This window comes from Gossypium raimondii, chromosome 11 (genome assembly GCF_025698545.1).
Source record: "Gossypium raimondii isolate GPD5lz chromosome 11, ASM2569854v1, whole genome shotgun sequence".
Taxonomy (NCBI): Eukaryota; Viridiplantae; Streptophyta; class Magnoliopsida; order Malvales; family Malvaceae; genus Gossypium; species Gossypium raimondii.
In genome coordinates, this window is record NC_068575.1 from 49185447 (window position 1) to 49211650 (window position 26204).

General features: G+C 32.3%; 3 protein-coding genes and 1 long non-coding RNA gene across 4 annotated transcripts; 2 read left to right on the forward strand and 2 right to left on the reverse strand.

Annotated features, from left to right (window-relative positions):
• The first annotated feature begins 6936 nt into the window (after nt 1–6936).
• LOC105803388 (heavy metal-associated isoprenylated plant protein 46) lies at nt 6937–7882 on the forward strand. The gene is made up of 3 exons (XM_012635539.2): nt 6937–7099; nt 7188–7266; nt 7437–7882. Exons 1-3 carry the CDS (start codon nt 7094–7096, stop codon nt 7694–7696), a joined length of 345 nt encoding a protein of 114 aa, XP_012490993.1. The 5' UTR covers nt 6937–7093; the 3' UTR covers nt 7697–7882.
• Nucleotides 7883–9086: 1204 nt separating this feature from the next.
• Nucleotides 9087–10523, reverse strand: LOC128034903 (uncharacterized). Its single transcript, XR_008191133.1, has 2 exons — nt 9899–10523; nt 9087–9538 (listed from the first exon to the last, which is right to left on the reverse strand). It is a non-coding gene; the product is annotated as an uncharacterized LOC128034903 (long non-coding RNA).
• Nucleotides 10524–17342: 6819 nt separating this feature from the next.
• On the forward strand, nt 17343–22413 carry LOC105803386 (subtilisin-like protease SBT5.3). The gene is made up of 11 exons (XM_012635537.2): nt 17343–17641; nt 17778–17887; nt 17987–18084; nt 18167–18331; nt 19556–19664; nt 19996–20533; nt 20707–20804; nt 20956–21201; nt 21279–21393; nt 21460–21673; nt 21747–22413. Exons 1-11 carry the CDS (start codon nt 17558–17560, stop codon nt 22280–22282), a joined length of 2313 nt encoding a protein of 770 aa, XP_012490991.1. The 5' UTR covers nt 17343–17557; the 3' UTR covers nt 22283–22413.
• Nucleotides 22404–26088, reverse strand: LOC105803387 (cytochrome P450 724B1). The gene is made up of 9 exons (XM_012635538.2): nt 25713–26088; nt 25248–25572; nt 24978–25130; nt 24500–24778; nt 24311–24400; nt 24014–24092; nt 23742–23848; nt 22812–22933; nt 22404–22704 (listed from the first exon to the last, which is right to left on the reverse strand). The coding sequence occupies exons 1-9, from the start codon at nt 25934–25936 to the stop codon at nt 22602–22604; spliced, it is 1482 nt and encodes a 493-aa protein (XP_012490992.1). The 5' UTR covers nt 25937–26088; the 3' UTR covers nt 22404–22601.
• Nucleotides 26089–26204: the final 116 nt, after the last annotated feature.

A 26204-nucleotide genomic window follows, 5' to 3' on the forward strand; every position in this document is an offset into this window, starting at 1 on the left:
GGAATTCAATATGTTATGTCCTAACGGATTGGGCATGACATATTGCTTTCTCGAAATGAAGATTTCTTTAAAAAAATTAATGGAAAAGCGATATTCAAAATTCGGGGATTTTGAGAAATTGTACCCTAACGTATTGGGTCTCAATTTCTTCGCATGACTTGAATAATTGATTATCCTTTTCAGATTTCAAAATTTGAGTTTAACAAAATCTTTTTAATTTTCGACACCAAGACATTAAATAATCAATTTGGTACCGATTTTTGGGCGTTACGAGGGTGCTAACCCTTCCTCGTGCGTAACTGACTCCCGAACTTGTTTTCTCAAATTTCGCAGGCCAAAATTGTTTTTAAGGTGAGCCGATCACACCTCAATCAAGGATCGGTGGCGACTCCAATTTTTGTTTTCAAAGTCGATAACAAGTTTTTTTTGTTTTCAAAAAAAATGGTTTCGACAGTGGTGTGGGGCGGTGGACACGGTGGCGCTGCGACGACGGTGGCTGCAGGAGGAATTGGCCGAATTCTAGATTTTTTTTGAAGTTTCTTTGCTCTTCTTCTTTTTTTTTCTTTTTTGCTTTTTTTCTTTAGTTCCTATCCGAAAAAAAATCCCCCTCTTTCTCTTCAATTTTCTCCTTTTAATCTTTCAATTTTGTCTTCTTTTTGTTTGTCTTCAGGTGGCAGTAGAGGTGGAGGGGAGCACGCAAGAACACCGATTGGGGGTGGTCTGACATGCCCAAAAGGACCAAAATGAAGAAGACGTAAAATATTTGGGGTAAAAATGTAATTTTAGGAAAATATGGGGCCACAATGTAATTTTTAGAAAGTTTAGGGGTTAAAGTGAAATTTTGAGAAAGTTTAGGGGTTGGAATGTAATTTTTGAAAAGTTTAGGGGCCAAAATGTAATTTATGTTTTTTTTGTATTTTTTTTCAAAATTTTATTATGGCTATTTTATTAATATTTAAAACCAAAATTAAAAATGGGCTAAAACAATTCCAAAATTAAATCCTAATGGGTCCGATCATTGGGCCCATACGAGATCGACCCGGCCCAAAATTCTAATCGGGCAAAATTCAGTGATTACAGTCGCTAAAGACACGAGCATTAGCGGCGCTTTTTCAAAAACGCCACTAAAGACCCGAGCATTAGCGACGCCTTTTCAAAAACGCCGCTAAAGACCCGAGCATTAGCGGCGCCTTTTCAAAAACGCCACTAAAGACCCGAGCATTAGCGGCGCCTTTTCAAAAACGCTGCTAAAGACCCGAGCATTAGCGGCGCCTTTTCAAAAACGCCGCTAAAGACCTAAGCATTAGCGGCGCCTTTTCAAAAACGCCGCTAAAGACCCGAGCATTAGCGGCGCTTTTTCAAAAACGCCGCTAAAGCCCCGAAAGGTCAAAAAACGATGTCGTTGGGCTTAGGTTTTTTGCGGCGTTTTTTGGAAAAACGCCGCTAATGCTCATTTTTCGCGGCGCTTTCCTGGAAGCGCCGCTAATGCTCGATCTTTAGCGGCGTTTTAAGTAAAGCGCCGCTAATGCTCGATTTTTAGCGGCGTTTTTTATCCAAATGCCGCTAAAAACGCTGCTAAAAGTCTGTTTTGGTGTAGTGATAATATATTAGTAATTTGTGAAAATTAAAATTTAAATCAAAACTTCAAGTATAAAATTATATAAATGTAAATTCTTATATTACATTACACATTAAATTAAAGTTTAACTTTCTTTAAAATCCAAATAGATTGTTAATCAATCATTTATATTTAAATTATTTTTTTCTTCTCAGTCATCTCAACTATTGAATATTGATTTGGTGTTAAACTTAAAAGAAGTAGTTTTCACGGACAAAAACAATAATGAATGCTAATGTCTGTGGTGGATCCGAAAAACGCTTTTGCTATGTTTAGTTGCTATTATTAATCTTGACTTAAAACAAATGAATACCATAACAGTTATTAAAAATAATGTATCTGCTTTAATAAATAATTTTTAGATAAAGTGCAACGTAGAGAACTTGGGGTGGGAGGAATAAAATAAATTTTTTTAATTTAATTTAAAAAGTATAGAAATTAATTTTAATTTCATAATTTTTTATAATCCATATATTTTTTATATTATATATATATTTTATGAATTTTTATATATTTATTTTATATTTTTAAGGTTTATATCAATTTAATAAAAGAAATTTTATATATTTTACGAAGAACACCAAGTGGCACTTTTTCATTGGCTAAAACTGCCAAACAATTTATTTTCAACTTCCATTACAAAAATGGACTAAAACCATAACAAATGCATATTTTAGGTACCAAATTGGGTAAAAAAAATAGGTTCCAGAGTGGAAAAACAAGTATACTTCAGAGGCCAAATTGTGAATTAAGCGTTCTAAGAAATACTAATTGTTCGCCCTCAGTCTTACATGAGTTAGGATTCCTCTCTCATTGTATGATACGAGGTAGTGAAGGTGAACATACCTTGGCAAGAAAAGGAAAATGTGAAACCCAACATTAATTATTTTAGTCAGCTACTGACATTATTCCCAAATTTTGCAAGGAAGAGAATAAGTATATCTTGCCCAAAGAAAAGCAAGAAGTAAAAAGTTTCTTGTACATTGTCGAACTAGTGCAACATAGAGAAGGTTCGCATGGCATGCCTTGTCAAGAGAGGGTGAGCACATTTCTTTGATCTTTTCAAGCATATCTTTAGTAGACAATTTACCTAAATTATATGAATCAATGGATTGTTGACATGCTTTCTGTAGCACCCATCATCCGGAGTGAACTAATATATCACTAGCGAGGGATGTCACATTTGGACACTAAGGATACTCTACTCGAACATCAATTTTAAAACTTTTTTTTAATATAAATAGACACTTTTGGAGTTATTTAAGTCATTTCTGGGCTTTCTTTAAAGTTTGGTTACAAACAAGGACCAATCGAGGCTTATTCAAGTCAAAACATGGAAAATAGGGTCAATGCTGCGACACTAGGAAGTGGGTGTCACGACACTGATTGATGTTATGACACTGAGTTGTTGGTGCCGCGACATCAGAAAGAAACTACTAAACAAGGTCAATATCGTGACATTGGGATGCTGATCTTACGACACCGAAAACAAATTACTCTAACTACATGTCTAATGTTGCGACACTAGAGACAAATTACCCGAAACATGTCTGAAAAGTCTAAAAACCAAGTCTCAACTATCATCAACCATTCCAAATAATTTCTAAACATTATCAAACATAAAATCTCCATCAAAACATCATAAAATTCAATATATAACCCAATCAAAGTTTAACAAGTTTGTAAGGTAAACAAAATAGTTAAGATTCTTCAAGTATTTTCACTAGAAATCTTGTCCATATGATTTGCATTAACCTATGAACATGCCATAATCTATAACCAAAATATCAAAATCACACTCTTTTCCAAGCTTTTAGATGTGATGAGTTGAGATGATATCTTCCCTTTAAAGCTTCAACTCGAATCTCTACCTGCGTGTTGAAAAATAACACGTTAAGCTTATAAAAGCTTAGTAAGTACATCAAGAATTAAACTTACCATTGAAATTAACCAATGTTAACATATGAATCTATGTTTTAATAATTACATGCAATGAAGCTAAATAGAGAATAATTATAGTGAAATCTCAAACTATCATTCTATAAGCCATTTATTGTAACATCCAATACCCGACCTGATTGCCATGTCTGAGCTATAATGTGCTGCATTCATTGTTGAAGCAACTACGATTAAAATAAACATAATTCAAGCCATTTAACATTCAAATGCAAACATTATAAGCAAACAATATGATAAATATACATGCTCAGGTCTTATATGAGCTTACGAAAGCTTTAATGCTAACCCGAGATGGAATTAGGATTGGATTGTAAAGTATTCAAATTACAAGGTTAATGTCATGATGTCATATTTTCACGTCAAGATGTCCCCGCACAATTTTTCACGTCACGACATCATTTACTATTTTGGCCTCATTGAGACGATGTGGTTCCTTGTCTTAACGTGACATTATAGGTCATTTCTCGTCGCACTACGTGGTACACTCGATGTCACGATGTCACATACTGTTTTTGTAGAATCTAATACCCTTAACTTGCAGTCTCATCCATTCAACAAATGCACACGTACATTTCATCATCCAACTAAACCATGCTAAATTTCAACACTCAAGACATGATTCACACTACTTTGATATAACAATGTATTAAACCTTAACAATTTCAAATAGGTTAACTAATATACTATACTTATGCTTTTGTCAACCATGCCAAATTCATCCAAAATCAATTTCAACGCAACATTATACACATTACAAACATATAATCTACTTATGAGCATAACAACACTACCAACTAGATTCACATATACCAATTTCCATAGGCTACACAACATATTTCCTTTAACTCCATTTTCGTAAATCAGTTCATATCATATCATTCATTTCAAAAGCAGATGGTAATGGTTTAACATGAAAATGACCCATACCTCATTTCCCAGACATATAGAACTCAGAGTAATAACTCTGGACAAACAACCATTAGTCACACACACATACACTGATAATCCTTTACAGAGTAAAAATACTTACCTTATAATATTATAAAATAAAGATAATCACAACATGAAGTAAGAAGGAACTCACTAGAAAAATAACAAAGTCTAAATAACAGGTCCTTTGCCTTTGTCATTTGGACTTTCTGTAGCATCTTGAGCTAAAAATAATGTTATTTAAACATATCAGGTTACTACTTCATCGAATCATTAACACTTAACTCAGAACCAGGAAGTTTCTTTCCTTACACACCAATTTGACACTTATGCATGCAGAATAAAAAAACACGTAAATAGCCTTAAAAATAACCCAGGGTTCATCAGTAATTACCAGAGAGCTATGACAAACATATAAGTTGGATGACTGCAACGAACCCAACTTCAGACAAGTTTTCTGGACTTTGGTTTTCAAAAAATGCAAAGAAGATCAGGGAGGAAGATGAGCACAAAGAAAATGTAAAAATTTCCAACGAATGCACAGAGACAAAGCTTAGTGGAAAAATCAGATAATTCCACTAACACTCTTGATTCTCGTGATTAATTACGCTTATAAAAAATTAAGTCTTTTCATCTACAGTAGATTATTTCCATTCTATCTAAGTCTCAATTTAACTAACTAATTTTCCTTATTTATTAATAAATAAATCCATTCAACAGTAAACCAAACGAGTTCGCCAAAGCATATGGGTGGCATACACTTAATAGAAGAGTCCACCAAACCATAGATCTTCGCCAAACTAAAAGTTCGTCAAATGGCGTATACACTTAAGAATTCTATACTTAACCAAAACAAACAATTTACTTACTCATCTCTACACTTAATTCACCAAAATACTCTAAACAATAATCAGACACCAAAACCTCGCTGGGCGGGCTGTTACACTTACGCTATATGACACAACACTACTATCAATAGGTTAAGAAATTGTTGGCCAAACTAACTTGATTTTGTTAGATACAAGAAAGAAATTTCCAACAAATTAACAATTCTATTGTCATTATCGCATGTGTGTATGTAAGAGAGAGACAGGGCTATTGAAATTGTCTACATACAAAATTAACTTAAGTTTAGTGTGATTTCTAAAAATATTTTTTATTTTTATTTTCTATTTTCATTTAAGAAAATAATTTTCAGTTTTTATTTTTAAAATTGAAAAATGCATTTGATAAATATAAACATAAACATATTTGATACATGTTATTCTATAATAGCAACATGAGTAATAAAATAAAAAGACTTACATCTATATAGATTTTGACAAAGTTAAAAGAAGTTGGATATTAAAAATTGTTAAAAATAATTTTTAGGTTGGTATGGATTTGAGTAAGTGAATTCAATAATTAAGTTTAAAGTTAAGGATTTTATTTTTTCAATTTTAAATATTTTCATTTCAAAATTATTATCTGTTTTCTATTTTCAAAAATAAAACAAAAACATCTAATGTTTTTTTTTTTTCCCGAAACCAGATAGTGTATTAATTTGTACAATGGGAATACATCCTCCAATGAGAGAAGAAGAAAGAAAGGTCAAGTCCTCCATCGTGCATGACTAATCGAAAGCAACCAAAATCCTTTAATTTTATTCAATAAATAATATGTGCTTATCCTTCTACTTATATTGTAGACTTAAAATAAGTAAAATTAAGGAAAGAGAATTATTTAATTTATTCATATTGCATTGCACTTCTATTTATATTATATCAAGATAAATATTTAGATTATATATGAATTTTAATTTTGTAAAATTTTACATATGAAATTTGGATTTGATTTAATTTTCACTAATCACCGACAATATTATCAAATTGATATTATTTTTCGTTGATATATTAGCTATACACAAACAATTATAAAAATAAATACATGTATTTAAATGCGTACAATAGAATTAAAATTAAAATTCACATTTCATTTATATAATTATACAAAATCAATTTACATATTCAACTAAAGTTTATGTTATCTTTATTATATCAAATCCATTTTTCATGTAAGAAGATTAAGCGAGGTTGACATTCAACAACTCCATGCTCCCTTAATCATTTTATATTAGTTACATACATCTTTTTATTGTAAATTAGTTGAGTCTTTGTTGGAACTCCTTGTCATGAGGAAAGCAAATTAGTAGCTTATAGGCACAACGTTGATGTAAAAATATCTCTGTTAATTCAGCAAATCTCATGAATTAAAGTAAACTTAGTACTTGGGTTGGGTAGGGTCCCCTTAGGCAGAAAATCAAAGTAAATGAGTTGAACTGACAAAGTCAAAGTCTGTATGGTTTGGCTGCAGGTGCAGTGCCCCTTTCCACAGGAAATCAACGGTTCCTCGAACATGCAATGAAATATCCAGTGGGGAATAACTGAACTCTGTCACCCTTTATAAATACCCCAACAAAGCATTTGCCGCCATGTCCCATACCATACATAACACCAAGTAACAACTTTTGTTTCTCCTTTAACTTCTTCTTCTTCCTCCAAACATCTTTTTGTCTTTTTCTTTCGATTTTAACGGATAAACGTCACCATGAAGGTATGCGACTGAACCATATGGATTAATGTGTGGTAATAAAAAAGTTTCCAATTTTATTGAATTTTTCTTTTTCTTTTTTTTTTTTCAGCAAAAGATGGTAGTGAAGGTTACCATGAAGGGCGAGAAATCCCGCTCTAAGGCGTTGAAAATTGTAGTTGGTCTCTCAGGTGATAAAAACCAACTGAAACCAAAATTTTTAACTATAAGAATAACTCATTATAAATACTGAATTGAATCATTTACACTGTAAACTACTTAAACTAACTAGTTTACCAACTTTTATTTCCCATGATTTAATTGGGGGATTTTATGCTAATTGTTGGGTATTTTTGGAAAGGGGTGGAGTCGGCTTCGTTGAAAGGCGACGACAAGAGCCAAATAGAGGTAACAGGGGATGGTGTGGATGCAGTTAAGCTAACCAGTCTGCTAAGGAAGGGCGTGGGGTACGCCGAGCTGGTCAGCGTCAGTGCCGCTGATAAGAAGGATGATAAGAAAGACGAGACGAAGCTACTGCCACCCTTCTACTATTATCAGTGTCAACCGGTGCCTCCGTACGGATACGTCGAAAACTATGGACCCTCTTGCTCCATCTTGTAATCACAGACACACGGAATTTTACACTTCATAGTCGACAACAACAAATGATATATATATTACTTGGCTTTAATTCCTCGGTTCCTGTTCATCTCAAAATTAGACCTCTAATTTCTGTGTTTCCTATGCAATTATTTTTGTTGTTGTTTTCATTATTGAAAAAGAGTGATTGGGTTTCAAAGTTAGAAATACTTTTTCCATCTTCAAATTTTTACAAATATATATTAAAAAAAAGGATAAGTTATACCATTAGTCACTAAGTTATGAGTAAGGTTTGATTTTGGCCACTAAATTATTTAAATTTTTTCATTTAAGTCACTAGACTGTTAAAATCGATGTTATATAGCTTTCTTTGTTCACATTACTCGCACCAATAAAAAACTCTCTTTCCCTTTTGTCTTTTATAGTTTATTTTTTTTCATGAAACAGCTTTTGATGTCACGAATTTACGAACTAAAGTTCAAACAACTTTTTTCACTGATATCCAATATTGGCCATTAAATTGACTTAGATTTAAAGTATGTTCTTTTACCTATCAATGAACATTGATCTACTGTACCAATCATTGAATCATTACCTGAAACCTGATGGCGAAACTTTTTTTTTTAAAAAACTTAATAATCTAGTAACTTAAATAAAATTTTTGTATAGTTCAGTTGACCAAATTATGATTACAACAAAAACTCAGTGTTGTATTTATAGCAAAAAATTATGATTATATTATACCAAATTTATATGGAGATTTTGTGACAAATAAATAGTGGATACTCTTTGATAAACACGTAGTTTGGCAAACATCTGAGAATATTGTTGTTAATACATATTTCATAAAAATAGATATTTGTAAGATGCTTATATTTTGAAATATAGAATTTTATTTTCAATATTTTGAATAATTATATGCTAGAATTTTGGTGTTACAAGAATCGAATTTAAAGGCTTTTAAATATATTTTAGTTTCTGATTGTAGATGTAGCAATAGAAATCTGGTTAATGCATTTTCATAGTAAAATCGTTAAATTATCACATTTTTGGGTTGTGCTTAAATCAGATCAAACTTCCATGAATTGACTCTACAATTATTGAATTAAAGTAGTAAACGATCTTTTCTTAAAAATTATCTTCAAATCAACACACAATAAAAGAATGCTCAAGTTGGAAGGCGTCGATTTCAATTAACTTATAATAATTTTATTTTATTTCAATAAAAGAGGAATAAAACTCAAAGTTGGACTAAGAGATCGGAATTCGTTGACATTATGGCTCAACCTTCTAGATTTTTCTTGTTTAATAAAATTAAATCTTGATTTTTAAAATTTATTTGTTTAAAATCATTTTGATAAATTTTAATTAAATAAAATCTATTTCAAATATGTTGTAAGAAAAGCCAACATTTTTAACATTTAAGTGATATCATTATCTCTCACCTTAAACAAAAAATTATTGTCAACCACATCCTTTGATAAAATAAAATAAAAACAAGTACAAAAAAGAAAAAAGGGTACTGTTTATTGCATGGGCCTTTGTTAATTGGGCTTCCTTCGGACAAGTTTTGCCCTACTTCAGATGAACTTGTACCTCCACTGGATTGTCAGAGTTTGCAACCAAATCACAAAACTTAAAAGAAGAAACGATATATACATTACATAAGGACCTGCTTGACTCCTCTGATGCCAACTAGGTAGGGCCAATCCATTTTTGACAGCATCCATAGTTGGCATGCAGGGAGCCAGGCAGATCAGTTTAGATTACAAACCTCATCCTTTCACTCTTTTTTTTTTTTTTCATTCAAATACCTTATGAATAGACCAGGGCTGAATAAAGAAGCTGTCATCTGAAAGTGAACTGAAAACAGATAAAATTTTGTAACGTAAGAGAAAAGAAGTTTACATGTTGAAGAGAATGCCACAAAGTAACGTATTTATAGATGTTACTTGGGTTTTGCAGTAAAAAAGTAAATAGTCATAAAGTAAGAAAGTAAGAGATACGCATTCAACTCTACGTATCATTTACAACATTGAAAGTGATGCATTTTCAAGGATGGATTTACTTACTATAAAAATGGTCTGTTATGGTAATCACGTTTTTGGCAAGGTATAATAATAATGGGAAGAAAAATCCTAAAATTTAATGCAAAATAGAATATATCTTTTTAATTTAATTCCCGTAATATATACATATATATCGGAGGAAGTGGTCACGTACAGTTCAATCATGGCTGACCGGCGACTGCTGCACACTGCAGAAACATGCTGCTGCAAATAGTTGAGTTGAGTTTAGCTGTGCTCTCTCTATCAACCCATAGCACATAACTTGGAAACTTCATTCATTTATATGGGATTTAAGGGCTATGTGTAGCTAAGAAAAGGGACAACAACAAGTCCAGGGAAAGAGAGAGGACGGTGCTATAAAACCAGACGGCAATTGCAAACGATTGGATTATTATTATTTTTAAATAAGATGTAATAATTAATTAAAGGGAATAATAATATACTAATTTTAAAACCCGAAAATCAAGCATACTATTGGTTCTACAACTTCCCAGATCTTGGTTGTTGTTTTACCTTGCTAAAGTAAAGTGTGGAGCAAAGAAGACAAAGCAATGAGGGGCATTGATGAGAGGATCAGAGGGAGGTGGGAAGGCCAAAGCATGAGACAAAGTGACAGCCTCGGCGTGGGTTGTTTGCCGGATTATTTGAGGTCGTTTTACACCCAAATATTTAAGCACATGCTGCGAATACAATAAAAATTGGAAGCAAAGATTTGATAAAAAGAAAGCGAGGAGTGGGGGGACCCCAAGTGCATGTGGGATACCATTTTGGGCAGAATGGAGGCCGTGATGAGCTCCAATTTTCGCTTTTCAGACGATTTAACTGACTTTGATATATCGACTTTTCTTTAGTTTTCAGCTCGCCACACCCTCCGTCGGCGTCGGCTGACTTGTTAACCTCACTCGCCGCAAAAATAATTGACGTTGTTGTCTTAACCGATTAGTTAAATAAATTTCTTTAATCCAATTATCGATTAAAATATTTAGGTTATATGGATCGATATTGGTTTAATACTAATAACGGTAATCGTTTCAATTTGTTAAGGATCCGTACGTATTCGTATCTGGAAATTCGTTAACATATTAATATTTAATTTGACTTCTAAACCATAACTAAATAATCTATTAAAAATTAATAATAGTTCTAAAAGAATTTTAAAAATAAAAATTCTAAGATGTCATAATTCATTTTCTGAATTTATATATATTTTAGAAAAATAAAATGTATATAATTTCTAAATAACTTCAAAAAATCCAAAATAATTTCTTCTCTCATACATTATGGGATCACTTTTATAAAAAGTTGAAAAATAAATATTTTTATTTTATTTCATATAAGCCCTTTCCTCAAAATTTACGAGAAATCATATATATATATATATATATATATTGTTATTATTATTGAAAAATTATTTAATATTTCTAGCAATATTTTTTTATTTATTTCATTTTATGTGAGTGTAATATTACGATTTCTAGCCTTTGTTTTTTGATACAATGTTTAGAACTATCCATAGCCACTCCCGAACCTTTAAAAATGAGGATAATGCGCTTCAGTACACTCGAACTACGTCCTCTTGCACTGACAACAATACCGATACAAATCGAGTTAAAACTCAATCGACTAGTAACCATTTTTGTTTTAACTTTTGGTAATGTGATAATCATAGGTGAAAGACAAATATTGATATGCATTCTTTAAATTCCCAAAATTTGAGTAACTAAAATGGTAATACTAAATGGCAATTAGCCATAAAAATAGGCTGCGGTAGAAGAAAAATAATGATACTTAAAAAAACAAAAAATAAATGGTCCCCAATGATGAAATGGAACCAAGTGCAGCAAATAATAATTGGACAGTTGGCCTTAGGGTCAATTTATTTATTTTTAAAATAATTTGAATAATTAGCTCTTCTTGTTCATGCTTTGCCGTATCCTTTTTTGCACCTTCTTTTGATTCATCAGCTTAGCCTTTTGAGCAATCATTTTGGCCAAGCCCCATGCATTTTGCCACTCATTTCTTACATTTCCTACTTCACCTATCAAATTCATTGCTACAAAAGTAGTAGCAAACTAATTAAACATAGCATAATCAAAGCCTTGAAGCTTTCACACATATTGGTAATATATGAAAACCTAAAAAAACAATTGGAGTACGAATTGTGGCAGAAATATTAGTAACTAATCCCACACCGATCCTAGTTTGAGCACCAAAACACAGATAATATATTAATTAGTTGCATCACTCATAGTTTTAGATTTCAGGTTCTTGCCAGCCTCCTTGCTTCATTAACTCCCTGTTTCATCATTTCTTTTACCTTCTCACATGCTTCTAAGTTTGAGTCGTGTGGGATGATGCGGTAAGTTCAAAAAAATATTTGAAGCTTTTTTTAGAAATTTATATATATATATATATATATATATAGGCATTTTAGATTTTCTTTTAACTTTATGAACATTTTAATTTTTTTATAATCTCAGTAAATTGATTATGAGTATTCACACAGATATATATATTAAAATGATATTTTAGAATTTTTAAAGAATTATAATTAATTTTTTAAAGTACTACACTGAATTTTTAACTATAGTTCAATGATCATATTAGATATTAACCCTTGAGTTAATGTGTTATATCTTTATTCTATTAAGTGGGTAACAATAATTAATGGACAAGTGATTAAAATGTTACAATCTAATAATGTGGGTGGTCATATCGTAACATTTGATAGTCAAGGCAAAAAAAAAACTTAACCATAGTTTAGTGACTTTTTTTATAGTTTACCCTAATTTAATTTATGATTCAAACTCTTTATTATTATTTTGAAATTACAAAAATTTTAATGAAATCAAATTAATTAACTAATTAAGATAAATTTAGAAGAGAACCCTAAACCTTAAAGTTCCTAGAGCCTCAACCTTGCCTTTGAATCAATGCCTAAAGAGATAAGTATGTATTATTTATTAATAATATCTATATCTATATTAATATCTAAAGTTTGACTATGTTGGTGTCACTTGAGTTTACAATCTCCTAATTTTATGAAGGGTAAATATTATATTGAGATTATTTTTGTCTTTTATGTTTTTTATATAAAATCTAAAAAATATATACGTTTGATGAGATTTGAACCCAAAACATCATAAACATGCTCTCTCAATTTTCCATCTCAACTAAAAACATATTTTGTATTTATATATATATATATATATTACAAATTCATTATATAATTGTTTTCACTCACATAGTGAGTGCACCATAATTTAGTATTTAATTATAATTTTTTCTAAAGTCTATTTATAAATATAAAAAGTATGAATGATATAAAATTTTACTTTTATTGGATATTAAAGTCCTAAAACATATCAAATTTCTTATCTTAAAGGGCATCCACTTTATAATGAAAATATTTATAACACTCCATTTGGATGTCCATTGATAGATAATAGCTTGTTGAAACCGTACTAGGCCCAATAGCTTATGGGGGAAATCTTAATGATGGAAAAATAGCACCGGAAAACACATTAATTTGCTGTGAATATCACTAGATTGTTTGATATCGTGTTTAGTCATAGAACTGAGTAAACAATAAAACTGAAATAGAAATAGCAAAAGTAGAGAGAGGTTTACACATAGTCGTTTGTTTACGTAGTTCAGAAACAATTTTACTCTGCGGAGCCTTGCTCAGTGAATGGTCTCTTATTCCTTAATTGATCCAACCACATATTGGTGTAAGCTTAAACTACCCTTCTACAAGATGTATTTGTAGCACCAATAGCTAGTCCCAACTAATTACAACCACTCACCCAAACCTCACTTGCAAAAGTTTAAATTCACTCACAAATAACGCTTGCAATTGAGTGCGAAAACAAACGAAGAGAATAATTAACCAAAATAATAATTCACAACTCTCTACCCAAATAATAATAGTACCTTCAAATGTACGATGTACTGCCTATTTATAGGCATCCTAGGTAACATAGATAAGTACCAAGTAATCAAAATAAACTTAACTTTGTATTCAACTAGTGAAGTCCTAGGTAAATAAAAAAAGCCTTCCTTGAAAATAGCCATTGGTGAAGTCTTTGAGGAGAAAAAAAATTTCTCTCTTTAATCTAAATCGAATCCAGTCTCGACACATATTGCTCTTATTGATAATTTTATGTTTTGAGAACAAGAATGTGGCTTTCCATGAGGCACATTTGCATAAAAGAAGGCCTATGTCATAAAGGCCAACACATAAAAATGCCCAAGCTGCCTCATAACGTGACTGACCAAGTTCATGATTGATCAAGTCACAAAACAACCATTGTTGAACAACCTTGGTCATGACAAGTACAATATCTTTAATACATCTAATATGTTATCTTATTAAAAAGTTTATTAGGAAAATTTAGTAGGGTAAAACCTCGATAAAGAGGAAAATAGTACAACATATATTTACTCTCCCTCATGACAATATCACATAAAATCTTAGACTCTACACATTTCAATCTTGAATATCAACTTTTCAAATTATCACTTTAACAGGTTTGCTAATTATTTATATTACCATTCTTCTAAAGATTTTGAGGAAATTTTTTTTGGGAAATGTGTTTCGTTCAATATCTTTTAATATATCATTTTTTGAGGAAGAAAAAGATCTTCATTCACATCTAGTGATCCATTGGGTACACAGTGGATGCTAATTGAGGGTGGGTTTGGATGGGCGATTGGGTGCGGTGTGGTGCGGTGCGTTTAGCTTACTTTTTGTCTCACGCTACAGTATCGCTACAGTATCTAATCTCACCGCCACCGCTATTTTTACACTAACCGCGGATAAAAGCACCGCCCATCCAAACCCATCCTAAATCTCTATAACATCCTTTCTATAAATGCTTATTTATGGAGAAAATTTTCATATGTTAAGTGCTCGATTTACAAGCCATGAGAAAACTTTGTTCTCCGATGTCCTTTTTATCTCAAATCCTTTCTGCTTCCTTTTGAGTTTTTTTTTGGAGTTCATAACATCAATATATATGCATTAATAAATGATCTTTTATAAAAATATACAGGCATGTTAGATATTTTATAATTTTCTTTGAATAAATATTCATTGAATCATTCATATCACATATATCCAAATTGTTTCAATTCTTCTAGGAATATTCAAGAACTTTTAATTCTCTTTGACATTTTAAATCCTTAAAGATAAGATTTTAATATAAACTTCACTAAATAGTGATAAGGTAAGAGAGAAATTTTATTCATGTCGACCTTTAAACTTGACTACGTTTCTCAAGTTGATACTTGATATTTTCAAATCTAAATTAAGACCTGAAATTATTTCTATAATAGAAATAAACCCAAAATGTTAACTTTGTGTTTTAATGAGAAAATTTCTAAAAATATTAAAATTAAGAATTTCTTTTATTTCCTTTTCCTTATGAGCAATAGCACTAAAGAGCTCTCACTTCCTTTTCATGTAAACACCCTTAACCTATATACCTATATATTTGTATTTTTATTGTTAATAGTTCTAATAATGATGGAATTTTTAAAAAAATAGTAAATGAAGTTAAATTAATTCAATTTTAAATCAAAGAAAAGGCAATGCCATGAAACACAAACGGAGTTAAACATTTTCAAGTAAGAACTTATCCTATGATTCGGCCCAATCAACATCAAACCAAAATGGGCTTATTTTTATTTTTAAAATGATTAATTCACGATTCTCATTTTAGTATTTAAATTCTTTTTCTAATTTAGTACTTAAAATATCAATCACTTCCCAATTTGATACTTAAAGTATGTTTAGTTATATTTTTAGTCCAATTTTTTATAGACATTATAAAAATCTGATAACCAATCACAAAGCATCACATGATGATTTTATGTAAAAAAAATTCTTTTATTAAATGTATATACACATTAAAGAAATATAAAAATATATAAAAATTTCAGAAAAAATATAAAATCTGGAAAAAATCAATTATAAAATAAAATTTTTAAAAATATGATAATTGAAAAGGAATTAGTTGAAATTAATAATATTATTAAAATGTAAAAGAATTAAAAATTAGAAAAAATTTAAAAGTTTAAAATATTTCTTTATAAAATCTAAATTGGTATTTAAATTTCAAGTTTTTTTTTGCAATTACTTGAAATTTAAATACTTCTTTAATTTTATAACAATTTTAAATTTTATATATTATTTTGACATTTTAAAATTGAAAATTATACATTTTAGAATTTTATAAATTTTTAAAGTTTTTTATATATTATATATATTTTTTACATTTTTAATCAATATAATATATATAATATTAAAAAATAAAAAAAGACATGTGATTTATTTTAATAGCGCCACATGACAGGTCAACATCAAGTCAACACTGATCAATGTTGGTCAACGGTCAACCAAAGTCAATAGATTTTTTTAATTTTTTAATATTTAAATATTTAATATTATAATTTTTTAATTTAAATTTAATATTTTTATTTAAAATAAATTTAATTGCCACGTGACATTTTTTTCATTTGGCCAAAAACAAGTCACGTAGCACTTTTCCATTAGCCAAAGTGGCCTAACATACTGTTTTAACAGTCGTTCCAAAATAGACTAAAAATAGAGGAAATTGATACTTTAGGTACTAAATTGAGACAAAAAAAATTCAAGTACCAAAGTGAAAAAATAAGTATACTTGAGAGGCTAAACAATAAATTATGGCAGATAATTGAGAATAAAAATCCTATATGTCCTTTTTGGTGCCCCTATTATATTTATATAGTGGCCGTTAAGGTTAGAATCTTAATCCCCAAAAATAAAAGGTCAGATTCCTGTTTCCTTCTCCTTGTGTTAGACCAAGAACAGATTGTTCTTAGCTAGGCTGAGAGTTGAGGCAGCCAGTGATGTTGAGATCGGTTCTTCCCTTCATCGAAATGGGGTACTGCTTGAGGTGCCTTAGACAATTAATCTCGTTTCCTTTCATTTAATCTTCTTGTTATGCATGCTTATCCTGAAAAATTTATAAAGCATGTAGGGTTTTATTTAATAAAATTCCTTTGCAAAGCTGGGTCCAAGTATGGTTATTTGAAAAAGTGAAGGCTAAAAGCCAACCATGGTTGGATTAAAAACAAAAAGAAGACAGACGTTGACCTTGTTGTCAGTCTATGCAAAAACCACCCTTCACTAAGTTAGATTATCCAAAGCAAAGACAATCTTCAATATTAGCTTTGACATAATTATATTATAATTTCTTTCTGAAAATTGTGCAATATTTGAATTAAATATTAAAAAATTAATTAAATCCTTAAGTTACATGAATTAAACATTAAAATGTTTGATTTTTGGATTTGCATTATGGCTAGACTAGAGATTTTCTTTTCCTCCAAAAAAAAAAAATTCTACTAAAACCGTAAGCTACTAAAAAAAATCTAATTCCCATCACACATCCAACACATACATACATTATATGGAGTTTGTCAGTTCATAGTTGTAGAATCATGTTAATGTGTCAGCCAACTGATTGGATACAAGAAAGGGCTAAAGCACTTGAGATTCCTCCGACCTTCTGTTATCTTCTTCAAGTTTAGCAATTATATTCATCCATCAAAGTTCACTGTCAAGGTCCACATGCAAGTCCCCACATTTTCTTCTTCACAAACTCAGAATTAAGTTCACTTAATTACATTATGCATACAACTTCACATCTTTCCAACACAATCTCATATATCATGTGTATCTATACAAGTCCCACAGCCCTGTTCCATTCGTATCATATAAAGAAACAGAACAAGTATTAAATTCCCAAAACAGGTAGCGGGCATAGCAATGAGGCTTTCAAATGCTACCCTGTCTTTAGTTTCTCTCATGGTTTTCTTTCTTTTGCTGAGACCTGGATTTACCGCTCAAAAGGTAAGCATTTCAATACCCTTTGGGAAAATTTAGTACAAAAAACGAGATAAAAGCATCTTCCTTAATGGCGGTTCTTATAATTATTAACAACAACAACAAAAAATCACCAAAGAAATGTTGGTGTATGTTGATGTAGTCATATGTAATATACCTGGGAGAACACTCACATGGACTGGAATCTGCATGGGTTAACGTGGACGCCGTGACCGAAACACACTACGAGTTTCTGGGCTCATTCTTGGGAAGGTTTAAAAGGATTTTTCAGCTCCTTCTCATCTGCTATGTTGAATGACAATATTCGAGCTAAGCTTTTATTTAACTTGTTGAATTTGTATTTTCAAACAGCCGGGAGGATGCACGACAGGCTATCTTTTACTCTTATACCAGAAACATCAATGGTTTCGCTGCAAATTTAGCTGATGAAGTAGCCTCTGAGATTGCAAGTGAGTCCCTGTTTTTGACTTAACAGTTTTCTCCAGAACAGGGAGTAACAGTGTGGAATTAATGTAATGTGAGGGAATGCAGGGCATCCAGAAGTAGTTTCGGTTTTCATGAACAAGGGAAGAAAACTACACACAACTCGATCATGGGAATTTCTAGGATTGGAGCAGAACGGCGTCGTTCCATCGAACTCAATCTGGAACAAGGCCAGATATGGTGAAGACACGATCATCGGAAACCTTGACACCGGTGAGTCATTTTCAGCTTCCCCTTCTTCCTTTTCCTGCGGGATTCTGTCTTTTTTTTTTTTTTCAGTTATTGTCGTCCCTGCATGACTCATAAACATGCAAGAACAACATGTTTTCTTAAATTTATAACAAGTGTTCATATTAAATAGGTTTGTTGGTGTCAACGAATTTTACTATAAACCCACTCTCTTATGAGATGGCAACTTTCTTTAACTTAACTCATTAAGGGTATAAATTAATATTTAAATAACATTAATAATATATTGTATATGTAAACGTTTAATTTTGATTAATGTTAAAATTAATAATCTAACTCAAATAATTAAAATGGTATAAATGATTTCATATTATAAAATAAAAACATAACATTACAGGAGTATTATTTCAAACTTTATCAAATTAAAATATACAATCTATAAAAATGAAACTAAAATAAAATAATTTAGAAAGATCACCAGCATAATTATGTTAAATGGAAATATATTAATATAATATATATTAATAGATAACAAAAATTTTAATATTTTATTTGATACTTTAATTTTACATTTGTTTCTTTAATGAGATACTTGTAATTTTTCGGACCAATATGGTACCTATATTTGGTAAAATAAGAGTGTTAGACTTTAATATTGGTAAATCTTTAAAAATATTTTAGTAAAAATTTCTCTTAAGCTTTTTGTGGTGAAGTAAAATGTCCTATATTTATGAGATAAAATTACAAAAGAATAAACCCGAATCCATCTTGTTTTATCTATTCATTTAATTTAAAACAGTTATAATAATAATAAAAAGTCAGAATTTTAACATAAAATCTGAAATATGTAGATGTGAATTACCCTTGTTTTATTATCACTAAAAATATAATAGACCTTTAACTAATTTGGATTAACCTAGTAAGCATAGAGATTGCAACGCACTGCAACTATTCACCTATAACTATATATTTGATTTTTGTTCGAAAGACCTAGTTTTAAGTATAAGATTTTGTGACTTTCATTAAATTCGGATATATATATATATATATATATAAAATTAAGTGTGCATTGATTGTATATGTATCAAGTAAATTAATTGAGATTCTTTGAAGGCATAATTGAAAAATGATACGAAGAACATGCGAGTAGTAAAACAAATCAATTATAACTTATGCCATGAACTGGGTGGAGTCGGTGACAGTTATTGACATTGTAAGCGAAACGCATGCTGAATGGGATTATGGTAGGTGTGTGGCCTGAATCAAAAGGCTTCGGCGATGATGGGTATGGACCGATTCCATCCAAGTGGAAGGGCATTTGCCAAAATGACATTGACATCCGATTTCATTGCAATAGGTCAGTTTTTCTTCTCTTCTAACCCCACTTTTCACCTTTCCTCCATGCCTATCTTCATCCTTGTCCGAGAATGTGAACGCACTACTCATCTTGGGTGATTTAGGATCTTGATGGTGGGGGAGGACCAGTCCCTGAAAATAAGCTTATTTATTCATTTCCAATTTTATGGTACCACTTTTTATCCGTGAGCGTGGAGAAAAAGATTTAGCAGACATTTAACCTTAGCTTAGCTGAAACGGTATCTAAACCTGTTTTTATGAAATATGTTACTTGTATTATATACAGACCAGGGTTTAGCGCCTACCTAAAATTGCTGTCTTCATGTTAAAAGGAAGCTAATTGGAGCAAGGTACTTCAACAAAGGTTATGCTGCCATTGTTGGCAACAAACTCAACGCTTCCTTCAATACACCACGAGACAATGATGGTCATGGAACGCATACTTTATCCACTGCTGGGAGTAACTTGGTAGCCAAGGCAAGTGCTTTCGGCTTTGGTAAAGGAACAACAAAAGGAGGGTCACCTAGAGCTAGAGTAGCGACATACAAGGTGTGCTGGCCACCTGTTGGAGGAGAAGAATGCTTTGATGCAGATATATTGGCAGCTTTCGACATGGCCATTCATGACGGTGTTGATGTTCTGTCTGTGTCACTAGGAGGAGAACCCATTGACTTTTTTAATGACAGCATTGCGATTGGCTCTTTTCATGCTATCAAGCATGGAATTGTTGTGGTCTGCTCTGCTGGCAATTCAGGACCTGCAGATGGTACGGTCGTAAACATTGCTCCATGGCAGATCACTGTTGGAGCCAGCACCATGGATAGGGAGTTTCCTAGTATTGTTGTCCTCGGCAATGATATGCACTACAAGGTTTACTTTCCCCGTTGTTTTGGTGTTTATGAAATATGTTGCGACTGTTTTCTTTTCGTACATGCTCAAATTGAGTGAAAGTAAACCATAACTTCAGGTTTACTGGTCAATAAAGTGTAATTCTTGCACATGTTGGCAACTGGGACTAACAAATGCTTATTTCCTTCGTGAAGGGACAAAGTTTATCAACCAAAGTTTTGCCACACCAGAAGTTCTTCCCGCTGATAAGTGCAGCCGATGCCAAGGTGGCTAATGCATCAGTTCAAACCGCGTAAGGATTGAATACATCTCATTAGTGATACTTTTGTTGCACATATACAGTTATATACCAACTGTTTCTAACACTTTCAGTCAGTAATGTATGTATTTCCACACTCACAACGTCCTTCTGCAGACACATGCTGATTTGTGGATTCTTGCAGATTGTTCTGTCAGGCCGGAGCCATTGATCCCAAAAAGGCAGCAGGAAAGGTTTTGGTATGTCTTCGAGGGCTGAATGGAGGAGTGGAGAAGGGTCAGCAAGCATCTCTGGCTGGTGCTGTGGGCATGATTCTTGCTAATGACATTTTCGCAGACAATGAAATTTTAGTTGAGGCTCATGTCCTCCCTGCTTCAAATATCAATTACACCGATGGTCTCACTGTTTTCACTTACATTAATTCAACAAAGTAAGTCTTGGAACCAAATAATATATGTTAAATTTCACCTTGACATTTCAGTGACTGTGTATGGATATCTCGAATAGGAATCCCACTGCTTATATTACACCTGTAACCACTCAAATTGGCACAAAGCCAGCCCCTTTCATGGCAGCATTTTCATCCAAGGGACCCAACACAATCACACCCGAGATCCTCAAGGTATTTGCTATCTGTATGTGCATAAATTTTCCAACTCCTTGGCTAATTTTAGTATCCCACATTCAGCCTGATATCACGGCACCAGGAGTGAGTGTAATAGCTGCGTATACAGAAGCAGAAGGGCCGACAAACGAGGATTTCGACAAGCGCCGAGTTCAATTCAACTCTTTATCGGGCACTTCGATGTCGTGCCCTCATGTTTCAGGCATTGTTGGCCTACTTAAAACCCTTTATCCTAACTGGAGTCCCGCGGCCATCAAATCAGCTATTATGACCTCCGGTAAGAAACGTGTTTCTAAAGCAAATAACTTTTGGTTTGAAGCTTTTTAAACTTGCTTTTTCTTTGGATGCAGCAACCACATTGGATAACCTGAATGAGCCAATTCTAAATGCATCAAACATCAAAGCAGGACCATTCAGCTATGGAGCCGGACATGTACAACCTAACCTTGCTATGGATCCCGGGCTTGTTTATGACTTAACCCCCACTGATTACCTAAACTTCCTATGCACTTTGGGGTACAATGAAACACTAATTTCACTGTTCTCAAAGAACACCTACAAGTGCCCCAACCCAATCAATCTTGCCAACTTCAACTACCCTTCAATCACAATCCCTAACCTTGTTGGACCCATTACAGTGACCAGGACCGTTAAAAATGTTGGTTCACCAGGTATTTACAGAGCTAAAGTGATGAGACCGATGGGAATTTCGATTTATGTTAAGCCCCAAAAATTGAAGTTTGAAAAGGCTGGTGAAGAGAAGACATTCAGTGTTACACTCAAGGTTAAGAATGCTCAGGCAATTAAGGAGTATGTATTTGGAGAGCTGATATGGTCAGACAATGTACACTATGTAAGGAGTCCTATAGTAGTGAAGGCAGTCTAAAAGATAGTCAAAATTTGCTTGAGCAAGCATTTTAAGTTTTAATCCTTGGATTAACCCTTTGATTGCTGCCAAGCTATGTACTTTGCCATGGCCTTATATGTGTTCTATATAATCAAGAGAATTTAAGATAATTTGATTACTATTTATGTATATGAAAAAAGTTGATAAAGAGATGAAAGCACTACATATACATAAACATATGTTACAACTTTATATAAAATTTACCAGGCATTCAAACGAGACCTTTTGCCCATAAAAATAACAGTAGCTAAAAAAAGTAAAACATAAACAATATGATTCTCAGCCTTCATTCTCGACCCTACATAGTTGTTTCCGAACATGGATCCACATTCAGAACCAATCCTCTTTGAAATTCGACATAGGGGTATGCTATAGGTTGATCCTCACCTTCTGTTTTCCACCTACAAAATTTGTCACTATGTTACAGTAATTTGGGATTTTTAAAGTTGAAGAAGAAAATAGCACTAGTGCTGATTTTGTTTACTGGATATACATATAAGAAAATCACCTGAAGTTTTGAACAAGGTGGTGGAGGAAGAAAGCAACCTCAACCTTGGCTAGGTCAGATCCAGGACAGCATCTTGACCCACCTCCAAAGGGTGTAAATTTTTTGCATGTGGGATCCTGGCTCTGCATCAAAAACATGGAAAATAATCTTGTACGCTTTCCCCACAAAAGAGTCCAGGTTGACTTGAACTCGAACTTACTAAATGTCACATGATTACAAGAACCCAGTTGAGCTCGGGTTTGAAAGATCATCTTTCATTAACAAAGCATTTCTACTTCAAGAAATTTGATAGTTGGAAGTTTTGAAAAATCAACACGGGTTTCTGAAATGCAACAAAACATGTTTCTTTATTTTGTTTTAGGTGGTAATGAATGTGTAAATCAAGAAGTTGGTCAATCGGATCCATTGTAAGGTATTTTAGGTTTGGTGTACCAAATATCTGTCATGGCCATAAGGTACAGTGAAAGGCTATTTTCATGAATCTAACAAAAAAAATGGTGCGTATCTCCCAATTTCTGATGAAAAGTCGTCACTTTGTCCTACAATTTATAAGGTCCGCCACCCCCCACAATTTCAACAAAATAATGCTACAAACAGATCAAAATTTCCGAGGGATGGCCCCCAGTTTCAGAACCAGAACTTCATTTCAACAACTTAAAAATTAGAAATTATAAAAAAAAAAAACTTTTACTTTAAAACATACTATAATCATCATTATTATTAGTATTATTTTTCTATAGGGGAATGATTATAAGTGATCACTTTTATATTTTGACTTCAGATTTTGGAGGAGCCCAATATGAACATATGAAAGTTGAAATTAAAAAAATAGGATAAGTTTTGAGTGAAAGTTAGGGACATGGTCCCTTTCAGCCATTACTTAGATGAGGCCATGGGTACCCCATTTAGGGCATGAGATGAGTAATTTACCTCCCACCGCCATGGATGGAACTGGGTAGCATTTGCATGGAGAGATGGGTCTAAATGAACTGCAGTGAAAACAGGTAGGACCTTCCATCCTGATGGAATTAGGTAACCTGTTTCAACCCAAAACTTTGGGTTATATATCTTATAATAGAAGTATAAACTACAATATCTATAAGTTCATGCACTGCATTATTATATTGAATCACGAATCATATTGCACATTGTTATTTTAGAACTAATAACATTTTTATATCGAAATAAATAAATAACAAAACCTTTATATTTGACATCTTTAAGGGCCTTTCGGTGAACGAATTTGACAACGTTGCCATATCTGAGAGCTTCATTGATGACCTACAAGCATGAAAAAGAAAAGCAAGCATGCATTAGAGAAAAAATAAAAGGTTATAAAATCACATCATTATTCCAAACATGCTAGAAAAAGGTGTATCAGAACAAAGTTGTATTTTTTTCTTCTTTGTTGGGGTATTAGAAGAAAAGGTTGTGTTCTATTTTTTATATATTAAAGTATGAAAAAGAACATATATATATATATATAGAAAATTTCTTACATATTGAGTGAATTCCATTTTCTTATAATCCTCCCAGTCCAAATGATCATCATGTTTCTGCTTCATGCTCCTTATTTTAAGATGTTCTTGCTGTATTTTTAGTTCAAAACATAATTAAAAAGATTTAGAGATTAATAATAGAAGATCTGCATGAAATTGATGGAAATTAGAATACAAGGGTGGGGTTACCTTTAACTGTTGAAATGCAGCTGGGGAGTGGCTTAAGAAATGAACCACCATACACATCAAAAGGGAAGTAGTTTCATAGCCACCCAATAAAGAATCCAAAACAAAGCTCACTTTTTCATCTTCAGATAAGGTATCAACAGATAGAAGGATTTCTAGGAAATCACTGTTTTTTTTAGAATTATTATTATCATCATCATCATCATTATTATTATTATTTCTTCTTCCTGCTCTTCTTTTCTCTACAATAGCTTTGACAGTAGAAGATATTCTGCTTCTAGCCTGTAAAGATAGTCAAAGGTAAAGTTGATGATCACATGCTTCCTTTTTGCAGCCAAAAACAATAAAAAGAAAAAAAGGAGAGAGATATATAGAGCTAAGCTAAGTCTCTCATAAACCATTTATTAAACCACACCATAATTATTATTGTTTCATTTAATTTAATAAACAAAGCTATCAATACAGTGCTTTTGTTGAGTACCTGAACAGCTCTTGCATATGGGGTTCCAGGAATATAGAGAGGGAGAGAGATGAGGCCTCTCATAAAAGTGAGAAAATCTTCTAGAATTTCTGAAGTCTCTGGCTCTTGTGGTGTCAACCCTAACACTTGCTTTACTATTACATTGAATGTAAACTATACATGGAACCAAAAGTTGACAAAAGGAAAAAATAAAAAAAGTAAGAAACATTCCATTAGAATTTGATTAGATTCTTTAACATTATTATTTATTAATTACTAGTGGTACTATACCTTTCTAGCCTCTTCACAGAAGATGACTTGTGGTTTATTTTTCCATGAGTCCAGAATTTGAATGGCTATGTTTTCAATGTCATGGAGAAACTCAGGCTTTGATTTGGTAATGGTGACCAGTGAGAGTGCTGCATTTCTGAGCCTCTTGTGAGTGTCTCCCACTGCCACAAGCATTGAAACCTTGCCCAAGATGCCATGGATAGGCTTTGGATAACTACACTCGAACAGCTTGCCTTCACTTTGAAGTATGAAATAGTTTAGCTCTGGGTCACATGATACCACTGTGGGGGAGAAGAACAAATGGGATTTGAACACCTTCCCATACCTGAAATTTCAATACCATTTTTCATTTTAGATTACTCCACGCACACACACATATATATATACATCACAGCTGAAGGAGTGAAAAATCATCATACAAAAGGCATAAATATACATGTGATGTGAGTTAAGTTATAAACTTACCTAGAACAATGATCATGAAGAAACGCCCCCACAGAATTGGAAGAGTGAGGCTTTAAGAAGCTAAATGTTTCACCAAGTAAAGGCCATCCAAAACTCCCCTTGGGGACAGTCCCACCCTTACCCTTGAAGAGCAAAGGCCAGAAATGGTTCAACACAACAACTAGAATAAAACCAACAACTCCCCCAACCAAAACAACCACCCAGCAAGAATCACCTTCAGCCATAGACAAAAGAAACTAAACAAAGAGATTTTATGTTCTAAAACTTTGCTGTCTAAGAACTCTTAAAGGTCATCAATAACTCGGACTTTTTTATGAAACCGAACGTGCAGCCTACAATTCCTATTTATAGAGAGAGAGAGAGAGAGCGAGGGGAAAGCGGGTGATGCCCTTTGCTTTGTAGTTGTACTAATAGACTAATTGTATAAAATATTTTAAAATTCAATTTAAAACCAAAGTGAAGAAAAAGCAAACAGGCTTTTCCACAGATTGT

Excerpts from the sequence above, each read along its gene's own strand:
- LOC105803388 (XM_012635539.2), top strand. Across the intron at positions 7,267-7,436 it reads AATTGTAGTTGGTCTCTCAG|GGGTGGAGTCGGCTTCGTTG; the intron begins GTGATAAAAACC and ends ATTTTTGGAAAG.
- LOC105803386 (XM_012635537.2), top strand. The coding sequence starts at position 17,558 with ATGAGGCTTTCAAATGCTACCCTGTCTTTAGTTTCTCTCATGGTTTTC. Across the intron at positions 18,085-18,166 it reads AGTAGCCTCTGAGATTGCAA|GGCATCCAGAAGTAGTTTCG; the intron begins GTGAGTCCCTGT and ends GAGGGAATGCAG. Across the intron at positions 19,665-19,995 it reads ATCCGATTTCATTGCAATAG|GAAGCTAATTGGAGCAAGGT; the intron begins GTCAGTTTTTCT and ends TCATGTTAAAAG.
- LOC105803387 (XM_012635538.2), bottom strand. The coding sequence starts at position 25,936 with ATGGCTGAAGGTGATTCTTGCTGGGTGGTTGTTTTGGTTGGGGGAGTT. Across the intron at positions 23,849-24,013 it reads TAAAGATGTCAAATATAAAG|GTTACCTAATTCCATCAGGA; the intron begins GTTTTGTTATTT and ends GGGTTGAAACAG. Across the intron at positions 22,705-22,811 it reads CACCTTGTTCAAAACTTCAG|GTGGAAAACAGAAGGTGAGG; the intron begins GTGATTTTCTTA and ends CAAATTTTGTAG.